Genomic DNA, 19,249 nt, shown 5'->3' on the forward strand with positions numbered 1-19,249 from the left:
GGCGTCGCTGGAATGGACTGTCGATGGTGCCTTCTAGTATTTACTTTACGGGGGTGGTGGGTGTCGACTGCCACCATTAAAAAGTCAAACCCTTCAACAGGTTTGACCCGCTCCCCGCCTCCGGGTGACGAACACTGCACTTCTGTCCCTGCTTGCCAACGGTTAACATTCGGTCTGGAGCGTGCACCACTCCACCACCGCCGCCGATTCGTCGTCGCCCGCGGATGGCCATGTCTTTGGGTCGCCGGCGTTGTCGTCGTCGTCGTCGTTGTCGGTGCCACTGCAGCGGCCCTGCAGCGCCGAACTACTGCGCTCGATAATGGGAACGATATTCTCTACGCCGGTGCGCGCAGTCTATTACGATTTCTTTCTTTCCCGCAGCGGAATATCGTCCTCCTGGCATCATTGATTCGCTGAGGTGTAGTTCTGCAAGAGCCGGGAAAGCGAGCAACAGAAAAAGGAAAGGACATCAATTAGTTTCGTTCTCGCGGGGGGGTCGGAGCGGTATCGCTTCTACCGAAATCGACACTAGGTTTTTTTTATATATATAGAGCTAGGCTGAGAGAAAGATATAGATAGAGAGAAAAATAGTGAATAAAGTGGCAGAGATAGAGAGAGTGAAAGTCGGGCGAAGAGGGAGGCTGGTGTTGGTGAAAGAGTTTACTAGAGATCGTAGGGTAAGAGATAACGGTTACTAGTGGGATTGTGGGCTATTTCTTCGGGTTTTTAAGTGACTTTCTCCTAGGGGATGAGGATCCCGCAAAGGATATAGAGCGTGATGAACTGGATAGGGTAAGATATTCTAAGGTAAATAAAAAAAAACATCTAGAGATTTGTAATGAAGAGAAAAACAACGGCAATACGAAATAAAGTGGTTCAAAAGGTTTTTCTTTTGCAATAGAAACTGTTTGTTTTTATTGTTAATGGAATGCGTGACAACTGTGTTGCTTTAATTTTGATTAATTAAATTTTGTATGATTGCTTTTGGAGCAACAAATTGATATAAAGACCAGATCGAGTGTCAATAGTTGATGCACACAAATTTTATGATTATTTTGCCTTCATTATTAGGCATCGTTTTGTTCGCGATGGAAGAAAATGTGAGTACTCTACGATGAATTTAGGTAGATACATGTTGTAATGTAATTTTCCAGAGTGTACATTTATTCCACAAGAAACTATACGACACCGAAGTGGATAGAGCACGTACAAACACAAAACGAGGGTAGAAACATTGGGAAACATCCATCAACTAGGAAGAAAGATAGCATTCACTGCAGTTCTCGAAAATGAAACAATTTCATGAAAAAGAATGTTTAAGAGCAGAGAAATGAGGGTAGGAAGAAAGAGATGCCGACAGAAAGATTGCTTTTTTGTATAGATAGAAGGTAAGGAAAGAGTGTCAAAAGTGGTATTTTTGATACTTTTAATAGCACTTTTCCATTTTGGTTTTTTGTTTTCGTTTAGCTGCCGCTAGAGTTTAGCTAAATGTGGTGCAAGCAGTTTTGTAGGAAAAAAAAGTTTTTGTTTCCACCTCTAGGAGGGTTTTCTTTGGGGGTGTTTGGTGGTGAATTGTATAATTTGGCATATAATCGGTGCATGGGAGTTGAGTATTGCAACGGTGGTTGAGTTTTTTCGTTTGTTTTTTTTTGTGGTGAGGTTTTTTATGTAAAACTTTTTACAAATATTTACACTGGAACTAGCCTATCGGTGTTTTTGTTTTTGATCGAATTTGGTTGACAAGACCAACGAGCGAAGCTGTACCCAACAGCCACAACCTAGGAAGCTTTTTTTCTAATGATTTTTCTTCGCTTTCTGCTTGTCCTAAAGCCCCTTCAGTGAAGAAAGGGGTTGCAGTCCTACACATATGCATTCCAATGCATGCCATTCTCGAGCGTCCTAATCCTAATCCTAAAAACACTTGCAGACAGAGACACGATGACATCATGTAGCCCAATTGTCGTAGGATGGTGTAATTGTCCAATGAGCTGGTAGAGGTCTCACCCGATCGGTGGAAAGCGATAATGTTGAGTGTTCGAATGCACGTTCGAGCGAAACGGTGGCCGAACGAATGCAACCGCTAACGCTAAACCACTACAACCTAGTGTCAAGCGAAAAAAAAGGGAAATACAGCGCGCGCTCGATCATTTGTTAAAAGCTCTACGAAAAGCACCCATAAGGTTAAAAGCTGCTTCTACAGTTCTCAAACTACATCTACTGCCTGTGAAGCTGGAACTTTCATCTAAACTAAATGTAGGTAGTTATAGTTGCGATCGTTGTCCGTTTTATTGGTGGATCGTTTGCGGTGAACCCAGCTCTAGACACTGCCATCGTGGAGAGGAACGACAGAACACTCGGAGTGAAACGAAAAAAGTTATTTACACAACCGATAGAAATGGCAAATAGAACTAACGTATAACATCAAACATCTAGAAGTAAACACAGGGGTAGGAAAAGTTGTTGACAGTACAATGAGAATGACAAATGAAATGAAGCTTGTTGAAAGGTGAAAAGAGCCTTTGGTACGGTATGTTCGAAAAAAAAAAAATGGTGAGTGTTGAAAGCGTGTTTTAAGCTGAGTATTAATGTTAGCCTGTGCGAATATATATGTTGGTGTGCCTCTACTTTCACATGACTCGTTCTTGAGAGTTTCATTGTTTGCAAGTTATTTACATTATTATTTATTGTGCACTTTACATGTTTCACCAGCGCGTATACAGCAGCATGTTTATAGCAGTAAGCAACCGACGGAACAATGGTTCGCCATAAACAAATCCCCGTAATCAACATCGGCAAACATCGAAACATTTCTTTCCCCCTGGCATCGGTTAACCATTTCACCGCGCTCTCCAAAGTAAATCATCAGTTTGAGCCGATCGCCCCGTTAGCTTTGCAACAGGCACTAAAGCATACTGTTGCTCCCCATTTCTCTTTACGACCTCCCGGGATGGGAAATGGGGCACCAAGTGCCCGCATAAATTTCACCTCCGAACGTGCACTAGATCCACTCCATCAAATTCGTAACAATCGATTGTACCATGGGAGGGGGGAAGCAAGAAAAAACGAATGACACATGAACACACTTTATGCATCCACCGGGGGTGCAGCGTTATCAGTAGCGCTGGTGGAAAATTCCCACACCCTCGGGATGGTGTTGGGTGAAAAATGAAAGCAGTAAAGTATTTCATACCCGGAATGGGATACGGGTCGAGGGAAAAAAATCATCGCCATGGTCGAAAGCATATTTCTCTCGATTTATTGGAGTTACGCCCGACCGAGAAGTCCAGAACGTGTTACCAAACTCCCAAAAACCAGAATGACCCCCGAAAGCGATCCATTTCCAGGGGAAATCACCGAGGGGAGGGCAGATGGATATTTTCCCATCCATCTTCCGGTTCGAGCCGGTGGTTACGAGTGATGTTTTATTATTCATTGCACATCATGCACATTGACGGTCACGGAATGCACCAAGCGCCAGGATAGGGATAACCGACCCTTCTCCTGGTCTGGTTTCAGTTTCAGCTGTTGATAGTTCGTGGGATTTTCGCACCACCGCTCCATAGAGGGTGGCCAGGATCCCCTCATAAAAATCCATCCCATCCATTTGTCATATTTCACTTATGCTCATTTCGGGCTGATGAACTCCGAACACGGCATCGACCTGGGGTTGTGCTCGATTCGATTCTTTTTGTCAACTCTACATTGGCATCGGTATAAAAATATAATGCTCGTTCCGTCGATGTTGAGGGTGGAGTGTGTATTTACAAGTGATGTATTTACAAGTGTTTCGGTTGATAATGTTTGTCTGTTTGTACATTCCGAGTACGGCCCGGGAAGTTTGCATGCATGCATTAAACGATCGGTGGCGTACCGAGCGTGACTTTCAACAAGCGATAAATTGCCACCCACCGCCCACCGGGGGGGCACCGGAAATAATAACTATCTGCGAGCACAACAGGAAGGGTGGCGATTGCCACGGTTTGCCTTTTCACTTTTCGCCATTTTGATGCGCGTTCATTTTAATCCTTTGACGTTCGATCCAATTTTTACAATGTATGCCTTTTGATGTGCGCCTCTTGTTTGCTCGCATTCTCTAGCTCTACATTTCGAGTTTGTTTTTATTCTACTTTAAAGCGAGCAGTTGGTTACACATTACATTGCATTGGCCCAGACTTTGCGCAAGTGTGATTTGAAAGATGAACAAAATCGAAACTATATACAGTACCGATCACCGAGCAACCAACGATGTTGAGTTTAAATCGGCTAAGGTCAGATAGAGAGCAGTGGAAAAAGTAATGGTGGAAAAATAGTGAATGGAAAATGGCCAACAAAAAACAAACGTGTTGTCAGTGGAAAATCCTGCCTGAGAGTAGGAGGAGAAAAACACAAACACAAAACCAACGAGTATGAAAAGTAACGAAACAAAAATGTATAAATAAAACCAACACGGAATCAGCATCCGCACGTACAGAAGTTACAAACACAGCAAACACTCTAACTCTACCTGTATCTGAAAGTCCAATCACAGATTTGGCTAACATGAGAAACGTTCATCATTATTAGTCACAGCTCACGGGAAGGCAAGTTTGCGGCGATTTGCAACGTGGGTTGTTTTTGTTTTATTCGATTTTGCAAGAAAGGCAGTTAAGAGATGAATTAGTTTCGCCATGATGCATGTACACACTGTATAACAATCGATGGGAGTGGGAGGAAGAACTCGCGTTTGTTTCCAACATGTTGGAACGAAGGAAAAGCGAAGGGTTTGGAAGGGACGACGGGGAAGGGTTGTTCGGTCGTTCTGTTTCGCATACCGGTACCTTGCAAAGGGGATGGTTTTATGTTCGAATGGTTTACTGTTTCGAATTGGGTTTACGTATTCGTACGGGGAGAAGAGAAAAAAGAAAGGTAAAAAGAAAAACATGTTTAAAAAGATGGGCCTTTCCATGTTCAAAACATATAATCGTACATCATAATTACACTTCTAATATGGCCTTTCTATGGTGATGCTAGTTTTCCACCGTCTTTTCACAATTATTTGAAGCTACAAATCTATTTATGCGAAGCTTGTGTGCATTTATTGTTCATTTCAATCAATTGCCAATGATTACAATTAGCACAGAAAGTTGTTTTTCAACTATTTTCTTCAAAATCTGCCTCCCTTACCAACACCTTTACACTATTCCTGCAACGCTATGTACAATATCCCCAATGAATGCTTTACATTGATCTAGTACCCGATGCTGTTTTCTCACTCGATGCGCTTTTTCGACGATGGCGATGGAAAAGGGTTCGAAAAAAAATGGCGCTGGGACGCCATAGACGTTGCCTTTATCATCATAGAATCACATTTAATGAACCCCCGGGACCAGGGCAACACGGGTGTGCACGTGGAACCAAGATGCACAGCTGCACGAGAAACTTTTATTGGGATCGGATAACGAAAACAGTGGAGCGAGGAAATTTGGTGGCAAATGGAAAAGCAAATAAACGCCAGCCACAGACTGCATCAGGGTTGAGAAAGGTGAAGAAAAACAGGATCCATAAAATAGAAAACATTGGAGAACAATGGGAACAGGGGGAAGAGTAAAACTGTAGTAGTAGTAGTAGTAGTAGTAGTAGTATTAGTAGTAGTAGTATTAGTAGTTGTAGTAAACACAGGAAGGAAAGGTACATCGAACACAGGGTGCACAGAATGCCGCTGAGATGGAGTTGGTGGAAAAAACTTTTTCCAATGATTTTATATTACTGATGACGATGGGCAAAAAAACAAGGATAAGACACTGAGAAAACCGAAACCATTGGGACAGCGAGAAGAAAGACAGAGTGGAAAGAGAATATAGGTACATTGGAAGGGAATCAGAACGCTTAAAAGAACTCAAAGGAAAACCAACCATCAGGGATCATTATTTTATGGTTCATTACTTGGCTGCACCACCGTTGCCTGTACTTTCGCAGTCCCCGACACCGCTCCTGTCTCCCGTGGCGTCCAAGGCCCGGTTTTCCTGTGTGGTGATGATGGTTCAAATACAGAATCAAACTCGTATGATGCTGCACTTCATGTTCGCTCCGCTTCGCGGCGAACCGTTCGGTTCTGCGGTTTTATTTTTCCATTCTCAATCTTATTTCACTTTACTGCTCGTTCTCGTCTTTTTCTGCCTCGTGTGGTCGTGCCCTAGTTTCACAAACTTAACCAACCGATCGATGGAATGAACTGTGTTTCACTAAAGGTTTTGTATTTCACCCTTCTGAAGCTAGTGTTTTTTTTTCTTCGATTTGGTCGTTTCATTTTGAAGTATTTTATATAATTAATTTTAAATTTCCACTTCCAGTCGCAAAGTACCGTTTGCTTCATTAGCAAGATGTTTTTATTATAATAAGTGTTTTTGTGTAAAATTTCCGTTGGAGTGTACTTTCTGTTGCAAGTGTATCATGTTTTGTGTGCAACTGTTTTTTTTTCGTTTTTTCTGTTTTGTCGTGGTAAACAATAATAATTCGAAGGGGCTACCGGTCTTTCGGAAGAACTAAAAATAAAAGCTACCAAATTCGCCCTGCAAAATGTTAAGTTCCTTCTCTAATTTTCTAAAGCACTTTGGTCCCCATGTTTCCAATGAAGTTTCAAATTGTGCCTTCCTGCCTTTTGTTTTGAAATGTAATGCCATCCAATAAGCTTCCTTTAACGATTGGCTTCGGATTTGGTTTTCCCATATGTGGTGTTGTTTTTCCTGCTATAACATTTCGCTTTTACTTCAATTTCATTTGTTTTTACAACCCCAACCGTTTGGTGTCTGTTTTGTTTACGAGTGTAAGTGTTGTGTGGCAGTTTTGCACGAATTAACGTGTTCGGATGGATTTTGGAGTGTCGAATAGCCGAATGTGGTTGTTTATTTTTCTCATATTGCACTTCGAACAACCTGCTTCATCCATGGAGTGCACGCTACACACGGTCTAAGTGTATGTACTGAGTATGTATGTGTTTGTATATGTGTGTGTGTATCTGTGTGCTTTCCATTTTTTAAATTTTTATTTTGTTTTCCTGGGTCTTCATTTGTGTGTGTCCTCCGCCGTCCAGGAGACGACGTCGGGGGACGTACGGCGCGCCAGTCTTACCTGATATCGCTGCGAGCAGCAACGTCCACAGCAGGACTGGAGGAGACCGGTGGCTCCGGTGGCCGTGTTGGCCGAATGCGACGGGCTGGCCATCGGGGACGGCGATCCTGGCCGCTTCGTTTGCCCATTGTACTGCGTCTCTAGCTCGACAAACTCCCGGTCCTGCGTGCGTTCATCACCATCATCATCACCATCATCATTGTCGTCGTGCATTCGGGCATGAAAGAAATCGAACCGTTCGTTAGTATATCTGGCACTTGGTGGCTAAGCGGTGGGCTACGACTTGCTTGGAGAGCCACTACGACGCTACTCCGGGCTACTTCCAACTACTTCTCATTGCAACTACTACTATAGGTAGGTTTGTTGAGGACTGTCGCATGTGACTTGTTCGTACGCACGCGTTACGTTCAGCCGGCAAAGCGCGATGCGAAGGAGGATTTTGGATGGAGTGTGAGTGGTCGGTCGACTACTTCTACTAAGCGGGTGATGCATGCATGTGGGTGGTACGGTAAACGAATGAACAAGAAGAAGTTTCGCAACAGCAACGCAAAGCTGACCGTTCCCGTCGTTCGGGTCGACGACGGGGACTCGAAGTTTGGGTGCAGTTTTCACGATTGCGGCTAGCAAATGCGCCTAGCGAGGATGATCAGTAATGGAGGCGCCCTGAATGGCGGGCAAGCATGCGAATGTACGAGCACGGGAAAGATGGCGGCATGACAAAGAAACAGAGAGGCAGCAGCACGTGATAAGACGAAATGCATTCACTCGAAAGAATGACAATGGATGAACGAAACGTGTCGCTTATCGTGAACGGTGCAGTTGAGAAGAAATATCCAAGAGGATGCAAGAGAACGGTAAAAGTAGTAATCGAAAATAGTAGTCAAGCTATTGCAGGAGGGAAATCAAACAAATTGAGAGAGACATATATAGAGCGTTGCGATAAACGAGGGAAGCACAAGAAAACAGTGCACATCGCAGACAGCGTCAAAGCACGTCGAGAAGAGATAAAGAGAGAAAGAGCGAGCGAGATATCGAGGGAGGGAGTTTTCCCCCCCACTGCAGGGTGGTTTTTCGATTCGCATAGCGGCTTAGCGTAGTGTATAGCTACCGTGGTCTTCTCCAAGCACCGCAACAGATGGTGGTGCTGTAGCTCGAAGATGTCCTCGTCGTTGTAGTTGTCGTCCAGCTCTATGCCGGACTCCTGCGCCGCTAGGCGCGACTCGGCCGCCTTCTTCTTGCTCGCGAACGCCGCACTGGCGCCCGCTTTCGCTATTCGTATTCGGGCTAGTCGTGCTTTCTACAAGTAGGCAAGGAGAAAGGTGTCGCGCGGTTAAAACACTGGCCGGCGAGCCCACGGTACTTACAGCGAGCTGTCCGAGCCCGATCGGTAGCCTACCCGTTGCGCTTTCCGCTTGTCCGCCCGCTGGTTCTGGTGGTAGATGCGGCTGAAGTTGGACACGATTACAGGTACAGGTAGCGCGATGACCAGCACACCGCTCAGCGAGCAGACGCCACCGACGATCTTGCCGGCGATCGTTTCCGGCACCATGTCACCGTAGCTGGGAAGATAGGGAGGTACAAGTATAAGTTAGTACTTTTCAACTCAACAGTTGCGAGTTCTAATGGTGTTTTCACATTTGGGAAGAAATACATTTGAATGAGTTAGCAAAGCCCAGCTAGGTGGTAGAGCATGGGAATTTGAATTCCAGGATCGCGGGTTCGGGTTCCACGTTAGACGTTAAGTCAGTGCACAGAGTGTGATTCCCTTAGTCTTATAATCGTTAATTCTCACTATATTCATAGTTATCTCTTGCTAAATCGGAGCTATACGTTATGTAAGAGTGTTCTAGCTCACTAGGTAAAGAATGAGAGCCCCTTTTCACTCGAGCAGCCCCGGAAGGGAGCCCAGCCGAATTGAAGTACTAAAACGTTCACAGTCTGGGCATTTTGAGATAATGGTTAATAAGTTTGTTTTTTTTTTAATGTAATTTATGCTATGAAACAGAAGGAATCTTTTAAATTTGTAATTTATCAACTGATGGCCTTCTAGCTATGCTGGAATTTTTGGTAACGATAAACACTTTGTCGTTAGTTTATTTATTTAAAACAAGAGTTTATGAGTTCTATATCCTTCTCGCTATTTTTTTGTTGCCCTCACTTCCTTCCTCCCAGCAAAACAATGCAAAAAAGCGAACTGAGCGGACCAGTATACGTCAGCGTATTGTTTTATATGAAAATCGCCTAAATGATGGTGTAAGCTATTTTTTGGAGCACCGAATTTCCTTGGTATGTTCATACCTGTTACATGAACTAGAATTGAGTGTAAACCAAAAGAGTGTACAAAGCCTGGAGGTTGACGTTCGTTTTATTGTCATACTTGTCCGAGCAAAGCTAGGATACATCTAGGTGATTGCTTTCTAAAATTACATGCTCAACCTCGATACAGGGAATAACATTTGTGAATTTATTTTTCCCAATTCAAATAATAATCCACAGCAAGTTTTCCATTTCAATACGCATTTTGTTTAAAATTGATTTTAGAGTATGCGTTCAGAGTGAAATAAGAGCAAAGGATGTGATTATGCTCTTGTTCCAATGATATTTTATTTATCATTGAAAATTAAATCAATAAATGTTCGCTAAGATCTCTTGTGTCAAATTGAAAATACGCTGTGTTAATGTTTTAAAACATAAAATGATGGCGTTTATTTTTGGGCACTAGAGGATCGGGAAAAAAGAGAATAGTTTTCTTCTATAAGATCACCTTCCTTGCCCAAAATCCATCACTTAATGATGCAATTGGTTAAGGCTTTCAAAAATGTATAATTATGTTAGCCAACCACAATACAAACTCTTAAAAGTAAATAAATTTCATGTGTTATCTCATTGGGATTGATGTATGATGTAGTGTTAGCAGATATAGAGTTTGATTATTCTTTTTCCTACTTCTGTAAATCTTGAGGTTACTTCTGGAGTTAATGAGACGGCGATGAATCATCATCAGAGAAGAACATTTTTAATCTCAGTCCAATATCAGGAGATCGGGTAGTATTTTTACTGATAAAAGAGCGAAGGATGCGTTTATTCTGGACCGAAGAAGTGTAGCTGGGTCGGAACTGAACTGAACATTGTAACTTAATTTAACATACAAATTTTAACGCAACAAAAAAAATCAACGTAGGTCCGTTTGTCAAAAGTCACATCATTCAAATTCTTAAAAACGGAAAAATACCATTGGTTTTTATTGATGTCGCCAAATGTTCTTCCTTTTAATTATCTCTGCTACAATTTAACCAACACGAAGCATGGACCGTCCTCTGCATAATAACAACTTCGACGCAAAGTGTGTGCGGTGCATCAGCGAGCCATCACCGTTCGACACAGCATCCACTCGTCGGCACCGACATCGTCACGGCGAGCGTCACTGCGTCACTGAAATACCAGAGCACCGAGGCCGGTGGCAGTGGGCCGTGATGGGCCTGACACAAAATGGGCCGTATCGGGCCGCGTCAGCCGGGTTTTGCAAAACCTCGTACCGATGACGCAATTGTCGGGCCGGTCTTGGGCGAATCGCGAATGTCTGGCGTCCATTTGGCCCGCTGCCAGATAAGATGCAGATGCCACGGAGGAATGAAACGCGCGCGGGGTGCGGCGAGGATGTGGGTTTCGGTGAGTAAAGTTTTCGCTACAAATTGGGTGCGCTTAGTGAGCCGTACGTACGATTGGCCGTGCGTCCCGTTTTCCCGGGTGCACGGACAGGCGCGGGACATTGGGAAAACATCAGCTAATTGATGCACTTGCAAGCGATGCCCCTTGGGTGTTGTGGTAGGGCTGGCTCGTTCGCGGTGCGGCCGTGATTGAAGTTGTTGCACTCCGGAACAATCACAACATAATTAATCTCGCTCCAGTGATACCGCTTGTTGATTTTGGCAAGAGTAAATATTCATTCGAGCGTCGACAGAAACGACGATTTACAGCCGAGAGGCTTTGCCGAGTTTTTGTGTTTGTTTTTACGAATGGAATGTTTGATGTTTGTGTTTTGCGCTCAAGAATGAATGTGATGTTTTTCATTCACACAAACCATTTTTATATTTGTTATACAAGCTCTGGCTTAGGTCTTAAACTCGCAATTTCAATTCAGTAAAACCCGGTCCGTCGTTTCACACTCGGGGGCGCCTAAACGTTTGCTGGCCTTAGGACGTAAAAAAGGAATGCATAATTTCCGGAATTATTCCGCTCGTTATCTCGTACCCTTCTATTTCCCTGGGGGGGAAGGAAAAATGCTTCCAGCTCAACTACTGACCCAACCAGGCCAATTGTAGTTTTTACTTTTTTTTCTCTTCATTTTTTCCAACAGCTCCATGGATCCGACGCCCCGAAAGCTCGTCCGGCTAATGACAGTGTCCGGCGCAGTTAACAACGAGCTTTTATTTACCCTTATCACGCATGGCCGGTGTGGCCATCGAGATCGTTCGGCTGACAGGCGACAGAAAGGTCAAGCAAAGCCTAAACCTCAACCGGTCTCGAACGGGAAGTGGGGTGTGCCTTTTTCTCACGTCTTATTTTCTCCCCAAACCCCGCCCGCTCACTTTCTCATCGACCAATTTGAGGCTCACCACGAAGGTCAAGAATGGTGGCGGGTGTTGGCGTTTCAAATCTGTGAAGCTTTTTTGGGCTTTGTTTTTTTTCTCATTTTGGTTCCGTATGCCTAGCACCTTGAACATGCCAGAGCCAAACATTACTCCCGACCGGAATAGAAGGACGTGCTAAGTTGCAAATAAGAATTAGAGATTGCTATCTTCGGGGTCATCAAATCGATAGGTTTTTTTTTCTCGTCCTCCCCAAGCCGAAGGGCAAAATAAGCTACGAAAGGTGGAAATTGTAGAAAGATATCCTGGTGTGAAAAAGTCTTCACCATGAAGTGGTGAAGTTATTTTTGGAACAGAGTTTGTTACAATAAGCATGACATGGCTTATATTTCATGACTTGAGTAAGGTATTCGTAATAAGTTGAATCCTTCCACCAATGGAGTTTATAAATATTTCATTCAACATCGTGGTATCAACTTTCTTCACTAAGACATTTGCCCATTGCTTCTCCATTCTGCACTTCAACGCTGGGGAAAACTTTCTCCAAAGGCACTTAAAACCTTCCCACAACGTGTCTCGTGGCATGGTTGAATTCCTCCATTGTTAGTGAGATTACTATTTCCATCGTCACGCTCATCATCGACCCGTGCCGGTCGCCAGACGGGAAAAAGTTTTTCCCAATGATGACTGCTCGCCCGTCTACTGTGCTTGCGATAAGGACATTAAAAAAGAGAGAGAGACTTTACAATATAATTGCACCTATAAAAAGGTTCAAGCGGTGCGGTTGTGAACTCCAAGGGATCGTTCCACTGCGAGCGAACAAATTCATTATCATTCGTAATGATACGGGCCGCGGTTTCGGGATTGGGGTTGGCTCGAAGCTCGAGGTGGTGGTGCAGGTAGTTCTATGCAGTGGCCGTACATGCACCTGCTTGCTTGAACTGCACGAAACTTGTCAAAAACAAGAAACAACTCGAACGTTGTTTCACAACCGGAAAGGGAAACTTTCGCTCAGACGATGGTGGCGTGTTGAACTAGCGTCCGGAGTTTTCTTGGACGGGAAACTTGATATGTAGCTGGATATCCGTGCCGTCTGCTAGCAAATCTTTGTGCCGTCAAGTTTGGGGTTGAAAGTTGAATTTTCACCCCATAAAGAAAAGTCATCCTTTCGACGAATTCATTACGGCAATTTTGCATGCCGTTTCGGAGTGGGTTTAAATTCTTTTCACCTCTTTAAGATAAACTATTTTTAAATAGAAAGAAAACCCAAGCATACGTAGAACTCCTTTCCGAGCCATTAATTGACAATAGCAAAGTGCAGTGATTTACGATTATGGAAACATCAATGATCCTCAGGATCTAGAATAGGAAAATGAGTAGAAACGAGGAATGAACCGAGAGTTTTCCGACTTTCTGTTGGTGCAACAAAAACGGGAAAATTGATCGTAAAGTTCGATCGGAAAGCATTGAACCACGGCAAAACCATTAGCGAACCCAAAAGGGAGAAAAATAAGCCGCTCGAGTAAAAATGCTCCGGGCCCTTGGAAACAAGAAAGTAGTGGAAAAAGAAAAACCAAGCGACCAAGCGCACGAACAAGGCCAACAAGCGGACCAATAAATTAAGGGCATTAAAAACAATCTCTCACATTCAGCGAACACAATCCGAACCCCCACCCCGGTCCACTTCCGGTGGCTTCGGAACCATAATTCAGTGGCAAAAACATGGGCCGTGGTGGACAATGAATGAAACTCTTCGCTTCGCTCATAAATCATCGATCAACAGCATTACAAATGGTCACCCATTAGGGGTTGCCATCGTTTTACGTACGCCGGACCACCGCGTTGGGAGGAAAACATAAATGACGAAAGGGTACACGACACGGAAAAGGGAAAGAAAAATGAATGCCCGCTCGCTAACTATTTCGCGACTCGTGCTCAGGAATTCGGCATAAGAAACGCCGCCGGGCGGGACACGATGACATGTCTGGAGAGTTTTCCAAAGTGAGCCATCCGAATGGTGAACCACGCCGTTGGTGGCGAAGCTTTTTCCAGCGGCAACCGGAAAAGTTTTCACACACTTTGGAAGCCCCTCCCCGCGGTAGGCTGATCCGACACTTAAAACGACACGGTACGCCTCGCTTTTTGGGAGTATTGAAAGAACTTTCGCAAAATGTGCCATTTGAGTAATTAAAATTGTCATCCAGCGGTTTCCGGCCCCGGGGTCTGAAGCTTACGGAGCTTGCTTTTCGCTTTCGTTCTGAGCGTATTTCCAGCGGGGTTTCCCTGGCCGGCGCACGTGGCAAAGTGTGAAGCCATCGTGAGAATCGCTAATGAGTGCGGCTTAAACTAATTTCGTGAAAACGAGCTCCACTTCTGGATGGCGAACTGCACGAACTAGTCATAATTCATGCGACACGTGACATCGTGCGGTTATGGGTGTTGTTCCATCGGTGCAATGCCCTTTCCAGCCAAGGTAGGGAATGTATTGGAATTACAATGCTTAGCTTTTACACGAAGCACAAAGCAACCAAGGCAAAGGGGAAACTGCTGTCAGTTGGTCAGTCAACTGTCAAAATGTGCGAAAATGTGTTTTTCGGTCGGCAAGGGAAAAATAGATGTGAAAAACATTGCGCACCTGCTGTTGAATGCGATTGGATGGAAAAATGTTGTTTGTGATGATGTATAATGATTGTAATGTTTTTTAATTCTTGTGTACGATGAATTTCATTTTTAATACTTACTATAAAATATTTTCTAAACGTCACAACATAGCTTGAATTTGAAATTTTTCAAATTAAATTTTGTTACATTCTTAACATCTGAAATCGTAAAAATGAATCGAATTTCGAACGAACTTTTCAACTCACTCAACTTGTGAATGTATTTCACCAAACGCTCGCTGTTGCGACATTTTCCCATTTCCCCCAAATGGGTGTGTTTTGCTTTTTCGTGTTTGGTTGATACTTTTCGCTGCTAGCTGTACAATATTGCTATTTTTTCGCGTTCTCTCCCCGTTCCCCAAACAAGAAAATATCATAAAACTAACCATAACCGGAGGAGAAGAGAAAAATAAAAAAACGTTTCGAAACCACATGGGTTAATGGGAATAATTTGCACGCTTTCGGCGTTTCGCCGACGCTGCCGAGACGCCAACAACTGATGGCGATGGCAGGCCCACCCTCGGGGTGAAGGCTTTGATGTGGTGCAGCTGTTTAATATGGTTTATTTAGTGGGAAAAGTTGCCACGCGGGTCCTGCGTGGTGTAATGTGGAAAACCACTCCTTTGGTGTGGGGCGAGGGCAACCCACCGTTACGGGGTGGTAAGGTGTGAATAAACTTTGACATCAGTTCGGTTTTGCGAGAGATGCGCCAATTAGGGTTCCACGATTCGCAAGTGATAGAGAGAGAGAGAGAGAGAGAGAGAGAGAGAGAGAGAGAGAGAGAGAGAGAGAGAGAGAGAGAGAGGACAAAGTGGTTCACATTTTTCCATCAATGTTGATTGTGAAGCGCACTTCGCGCATAATTAGGTCTGCACGCGCTCAGACTGCGGCAGATTGTTCATTATCGGGGGAAAAGTTTACTGATGTCGAATTTATAATTCTTTACCCTGCTGTTTAGGCAGTCCGGGTGATCCCGAACATCAATGGTTCCGATGGTCCTCCGTTCGGGTGAACGACGGACGGTTCATATGAGAAGATACCTTCCACATGTAGCAGCATCTTCCCGGGACCACGGGCCGTTCCTCCCGCATGATGCCGCAGGGCGCAGCGATAGGAAACTGTTGGAAGTTTCTGTTGTTTATTGCATCATAAACGAACATATTAGCCTAGGCGGGAACGTGGCAGCGGAAAGGAAAAGATGTTTGAGAAAAAAAAAACCCGCGACTAACGACGTCTTTCGGGGGTTTGCGTTGAAAAATTGCCTCAACTGTAGTCGAAACAATGCCTCGTCAAACTGGGACAGATGTGGACGGGCAACGCAGCAAACGCGTTGTCCAAAGTGATGGTTGACGATAAACTTCTGGACTCGCTTCGTGTTGTTCGTCAGGTAAGATCTCGCACGAGATTGGCAAACACAATTTTCAACAAAACTTCGCTAATTCCTTTTTACTGTTAAGCTCGTTTTACTTGACTTGCTTTTTAGCAACTTTGCAGCATCGCTGAGCTTTGCCCTCCCAGCGGAGCATTGTGGATAACAACCTGTCATGTTTTTCGAGATTTATTGGAATGGTAAGATTACTCTGGCGACCGAAAACGCTCCAGCGTAACGGGAAAAATCACATTTGCTACCTGGAGGCGTGTTTCATGATGGGACCATTACACTTCACCGAAGTGTCCTTCCACTCAGAAGAGCGAAGGTGACCTGCACAGCGCAAGGAATGCTAATATTTTGGCAAGAATTAAATCCGCAATCGAGATAATCGTCCAACCGAATGGGGCGCGGCATCATAATCGTACCATTTTATCGGTTAATTGAGGGTAAATAATCGTTTAATCACGACTCTTCTTTTGATCACGGGGGGGAATTGGGGGAATAGTTGTGAGGTTTCGGTGGTATGCTTGGTTTGGTCGGATGGTGGTTCTATTTGAATGCTCGGACAACGACGCTAACGACCGATGGTGGTTATTGGCTGTGGATCGACCCGGTAATTTCAGAATGTCACCGGTAAGGTATTTTGTGGTATATTCTTGTGGTCTATGGCCGGGGTGGAATAAAAATTCATTCAATATCAACCCTGACGGTGATTTTTTCAACATAACTATGTACAGAACGTAACTCACAAACGTTGATTATTAACAAACAGGGCTAAAACAGGATAACTAACAGGTAAAAACAGTGGATTTAGAGAAAACCAGTTTTTTTTTTTTTTTTATGTGGCACGACATCCCCTAATGGGACAAGGCCTCTCTCCGAAGAGAGTTTGTGTGACCGAAAGACGGTATATTATAGATCGGTGGTCAGCCGTTCGTAATCTCGGAGGGTGCCAGACTCGAGATTCGATCCCACACCTGTGGTGTGGTGTTTCCTCGCGCTACCGCTGCGCCATGGGCACCCCCGAAAACCAGGATTACTTTTGAATAATTTAATATTGAATACCTTTTCGCTACCCTAACCAATAATTTCCAGGTATAACTAGTTTAATCACATCTTTAAATATGGTTACTTTTGATTTAGGCTGGGGGAAAGTGCTCACATAGCGGTACTAATACCAGTGGTTGTAGTGGAATAACCTAAACCTAGATCTACGACGAAATGAATTAACTCACTCCATAATAAATTATGGTTCAAAAATAAATATTTTAGAAACAAGTTGTAATAATATGCCAAATTCCTTAAGAGTTTATCAGGTATACCATGATTACCTTAAAGCTATAAATCACTGTAAAATACATCGGCCTATGGGACAAATACCAGTTTGTTCTATATATTACTGCCACTCCTGGGGCTTTCAGCTGTTTAACACGCTGACTGCCACGTTACTGAAAAGGGGGGACAGCAGAGATTAGTTCGAAAAAGTTGTTGACCCATAAGCAAATGAAAATGCAACATAAAAACTATAGTAATATTTAAAATAAGTTCTTTAGGAAGCTTCTTTGCTTAGCCTTTGAAAACCGTAGGTTAAAGAAATATTATAACAAGTTCTATTAACAAAGATTGTACTAAGAAAGTTGGCAGTCAACATGTTAAAGGAAAGATGAAGTCATCGTACAATTTATCAGTATAACGTAGCAGTGAATCAATGACTTCCAGAACCAGGACCAGGACTTGATGGGATTCTAGTACCAGGACCAGGTACCACGTGATTGAGAGAGGTTGTATAAAGAGATAGTCGAAGGTTGGAAATGGGTCTGTCTTATAGTATTTCATTACTGTTCGCTTATATTACTAAAAAACATGAGTTGGATTCCTTCTTCCATAACACAGAATTACGGACAAGGTGTTAAAAATTGATACATTGCCCATTTAGACAGTAAAAGACATTTGACGAACTCGCGTACCAGGACTTAAAAGATAGAGAGAGAGAGAGAGTTTGTAGTTGACTTACCCAAGCGTGGTCATGGTGACGATCGTGTACCAGAACGCGGCCGGAATCGAGGTAAAGTTGGTGCCGTCGACGTTCTTCTCGGCGTAGAACATGACCGTGGCGAAGATGATGATGGCCATGGCGAGCGAGAACACCAGGAAGCCGAGCTCGGACGCGCACGACTTGAGCGTGTAGCCGAGGATGCGCAGACCCTGCGAGTGGCGCGAGAACTTGAAGATGCGGAAGACGCGGAACACGCGCAGCGTGACGAACGCACCCGACACGTCGTCGTTGTCGGTGATGCCGAGGCCGATGTAGTACGGCAGGATGGCCACCACGTCGATGATGCTCATGACGCTGCGCACGAACTTGCACCGGCACGGCGCGGCGAACAGCCGCAGCAGGTACTCGGCGGTGAAGATCATGACGCAGGCCGTGTCCAGGCAGAAGAAGACGATTTTGTAGCGCTCGCCGCAGGACAGGGTGCCGGCGCGGCCCGGCCGCACCCCGCACGGCACCGTCTCGACGACGTTGGCCATCACAGATACAGCAATGAAGAAGCCCGTGACGTAGTAGAACACGAGCGCGGCAGTGGAAGTATGCGGATTCTCGAAGGCGCGCCACATCCGTTGTCTGATGTTGGTCAGCTGCTGCAGGTTGTTGTCGCTGTTCTCCGACAGCTTGTCGTCCATCAGCCGCTCGGCGTTCTCGCGCTTCCGGTCGCGGTAGTCCTCGTAGCAGCAGTCGCCGATCACGTCCGGCATGATGCCGAAGAACGCCAGCTCCTCGTCGTAGCTGAGCAGACACTCGTGGCGCGGGTAGTGCAGCTTGCCGGTCCGGTAGTAGTTGAGGATGTGCCGGAAGATGTCCGGGTCGCGGTCGAAGAAGTACTCCTTGCTGTCCTCATCGTAGAAGAAGTCGCGCTCGTTCGAGCCGAGCAGCGTGTCCGGGTACTTCTCGACGGTGGTGCGCCAGGTCTCGAACCGCCGCCCGGACACGTTGATGATGAGCTTCTCGTCCTCCGAGCGCAGCCGGTCCTTGAACACCGGCGGCGCCGGCAGCGGATGGGACGCGATCGGCACCCAGCCGATGGCCGCCGCCCGTGCGAATGGCAACCAAGCGGCGACCGACGCCATGCTATTCGGTGGAATTTTTCAATGGTCCTCAAGGGTGCGGACGCTCCCTCCTGGGGACGCTGTGGACGCGGTGGATGTGGAGTGGCCCCGTTCGCCCTCCCGAGGGACCACGCGTCCTTAAATGGCTACTACCAACTCCGGACTCCTACTCACTACGACACCCGCACAACCCGACACGCTTGTGTTTGGCGCTAAACTGTACAACGCTTTCGCTGGCGCCGCTCGCCTTCCTACACACTAACGAACAACGACGATTACACCTCGCGATACGGAGGAGTTAGAGGACACGATTTTCCACACCGACACACACACAACCTACACATGCAATAATCTTCACATTCACGCAAATCGCTAGAAATCCCTCTTCGGACATAAACCGCTTTCCACGTCCA

General features: G+C 45.1%; 1 protein-coding gene across 1 annotated transcript; it reads right to left on the bottom strand.

The window, feature by feature from the left end:
• Nucleotides 1-7,041: 7,041 nt before the first annotated feature.
• LOC131294214 (potassium voltage-gated channel protein Shal) lies at nucleotides 7,042-18,870 on the bottom strand. The gene is made up of 4 exons (XM_058322260.1): nucleotides 17,743-18,870; nucleotides 8,504-8,666; nucleotides 8,216-8,404; nucleotides 7,042-7,269 (listed from the first exon to the last, which is right to left on the bottom strand). Exons 1-4 carry the CDS (start codon nucleotides 18,855-18,857, stop codon nucleotides 7,042-7,044), a joined length of 1,695 nt encoding a protein of 564 aa, XP_058178243.1. The 5' UTR covers nucleotides 18,858-18,870.
• Between the last annotated feature and the right edge of the window lie 379 nt (nucleotides 18,871-19,249).

The sequence above is a fragment of the Anopheles ziemanni genome, chromosome 2 (assembly GCF_943734765.1).
Source record: "Anopheles ziemanni chromosome 2, idAnoZiCoDA_A2_x.2, whole genome shotgun sequence".
Classification (NCBI taxonomy): Eukaryota; Metazoa; Arthropoda; class Insecta; order Diptera; family Culicidae; genus Anopheles; species Anopheles ziemanni.

What these genes read in the sequence shown, in the direction of transcription:
- LOC131294214 (XM_058322260.1), bottom strand. Translation starts at nt 18,857, where the DNA reads ATGGCGTCGGTCGCCGCTTGGTTGCCATTCGCACGGGCGGCGGCCATC. An exon ending in GTCACCATGACCACGCTTGG is followed by an intron (nt 8,667 to 17,742) that starts GTAAGTCAACTA and finishes CTATCTTCCCAG; the next exon opens with CTACGGTGACATGGTGCCGG. An exon ending in GGTGCTTGGAGAAGACCACG is followed by an intron (nt 7,270 to 8,215) that starts GTAGCTATACAC and finishes GAACGCACGCAG; the next exon opens with GACCGGGAGTTTGTCGAGCT.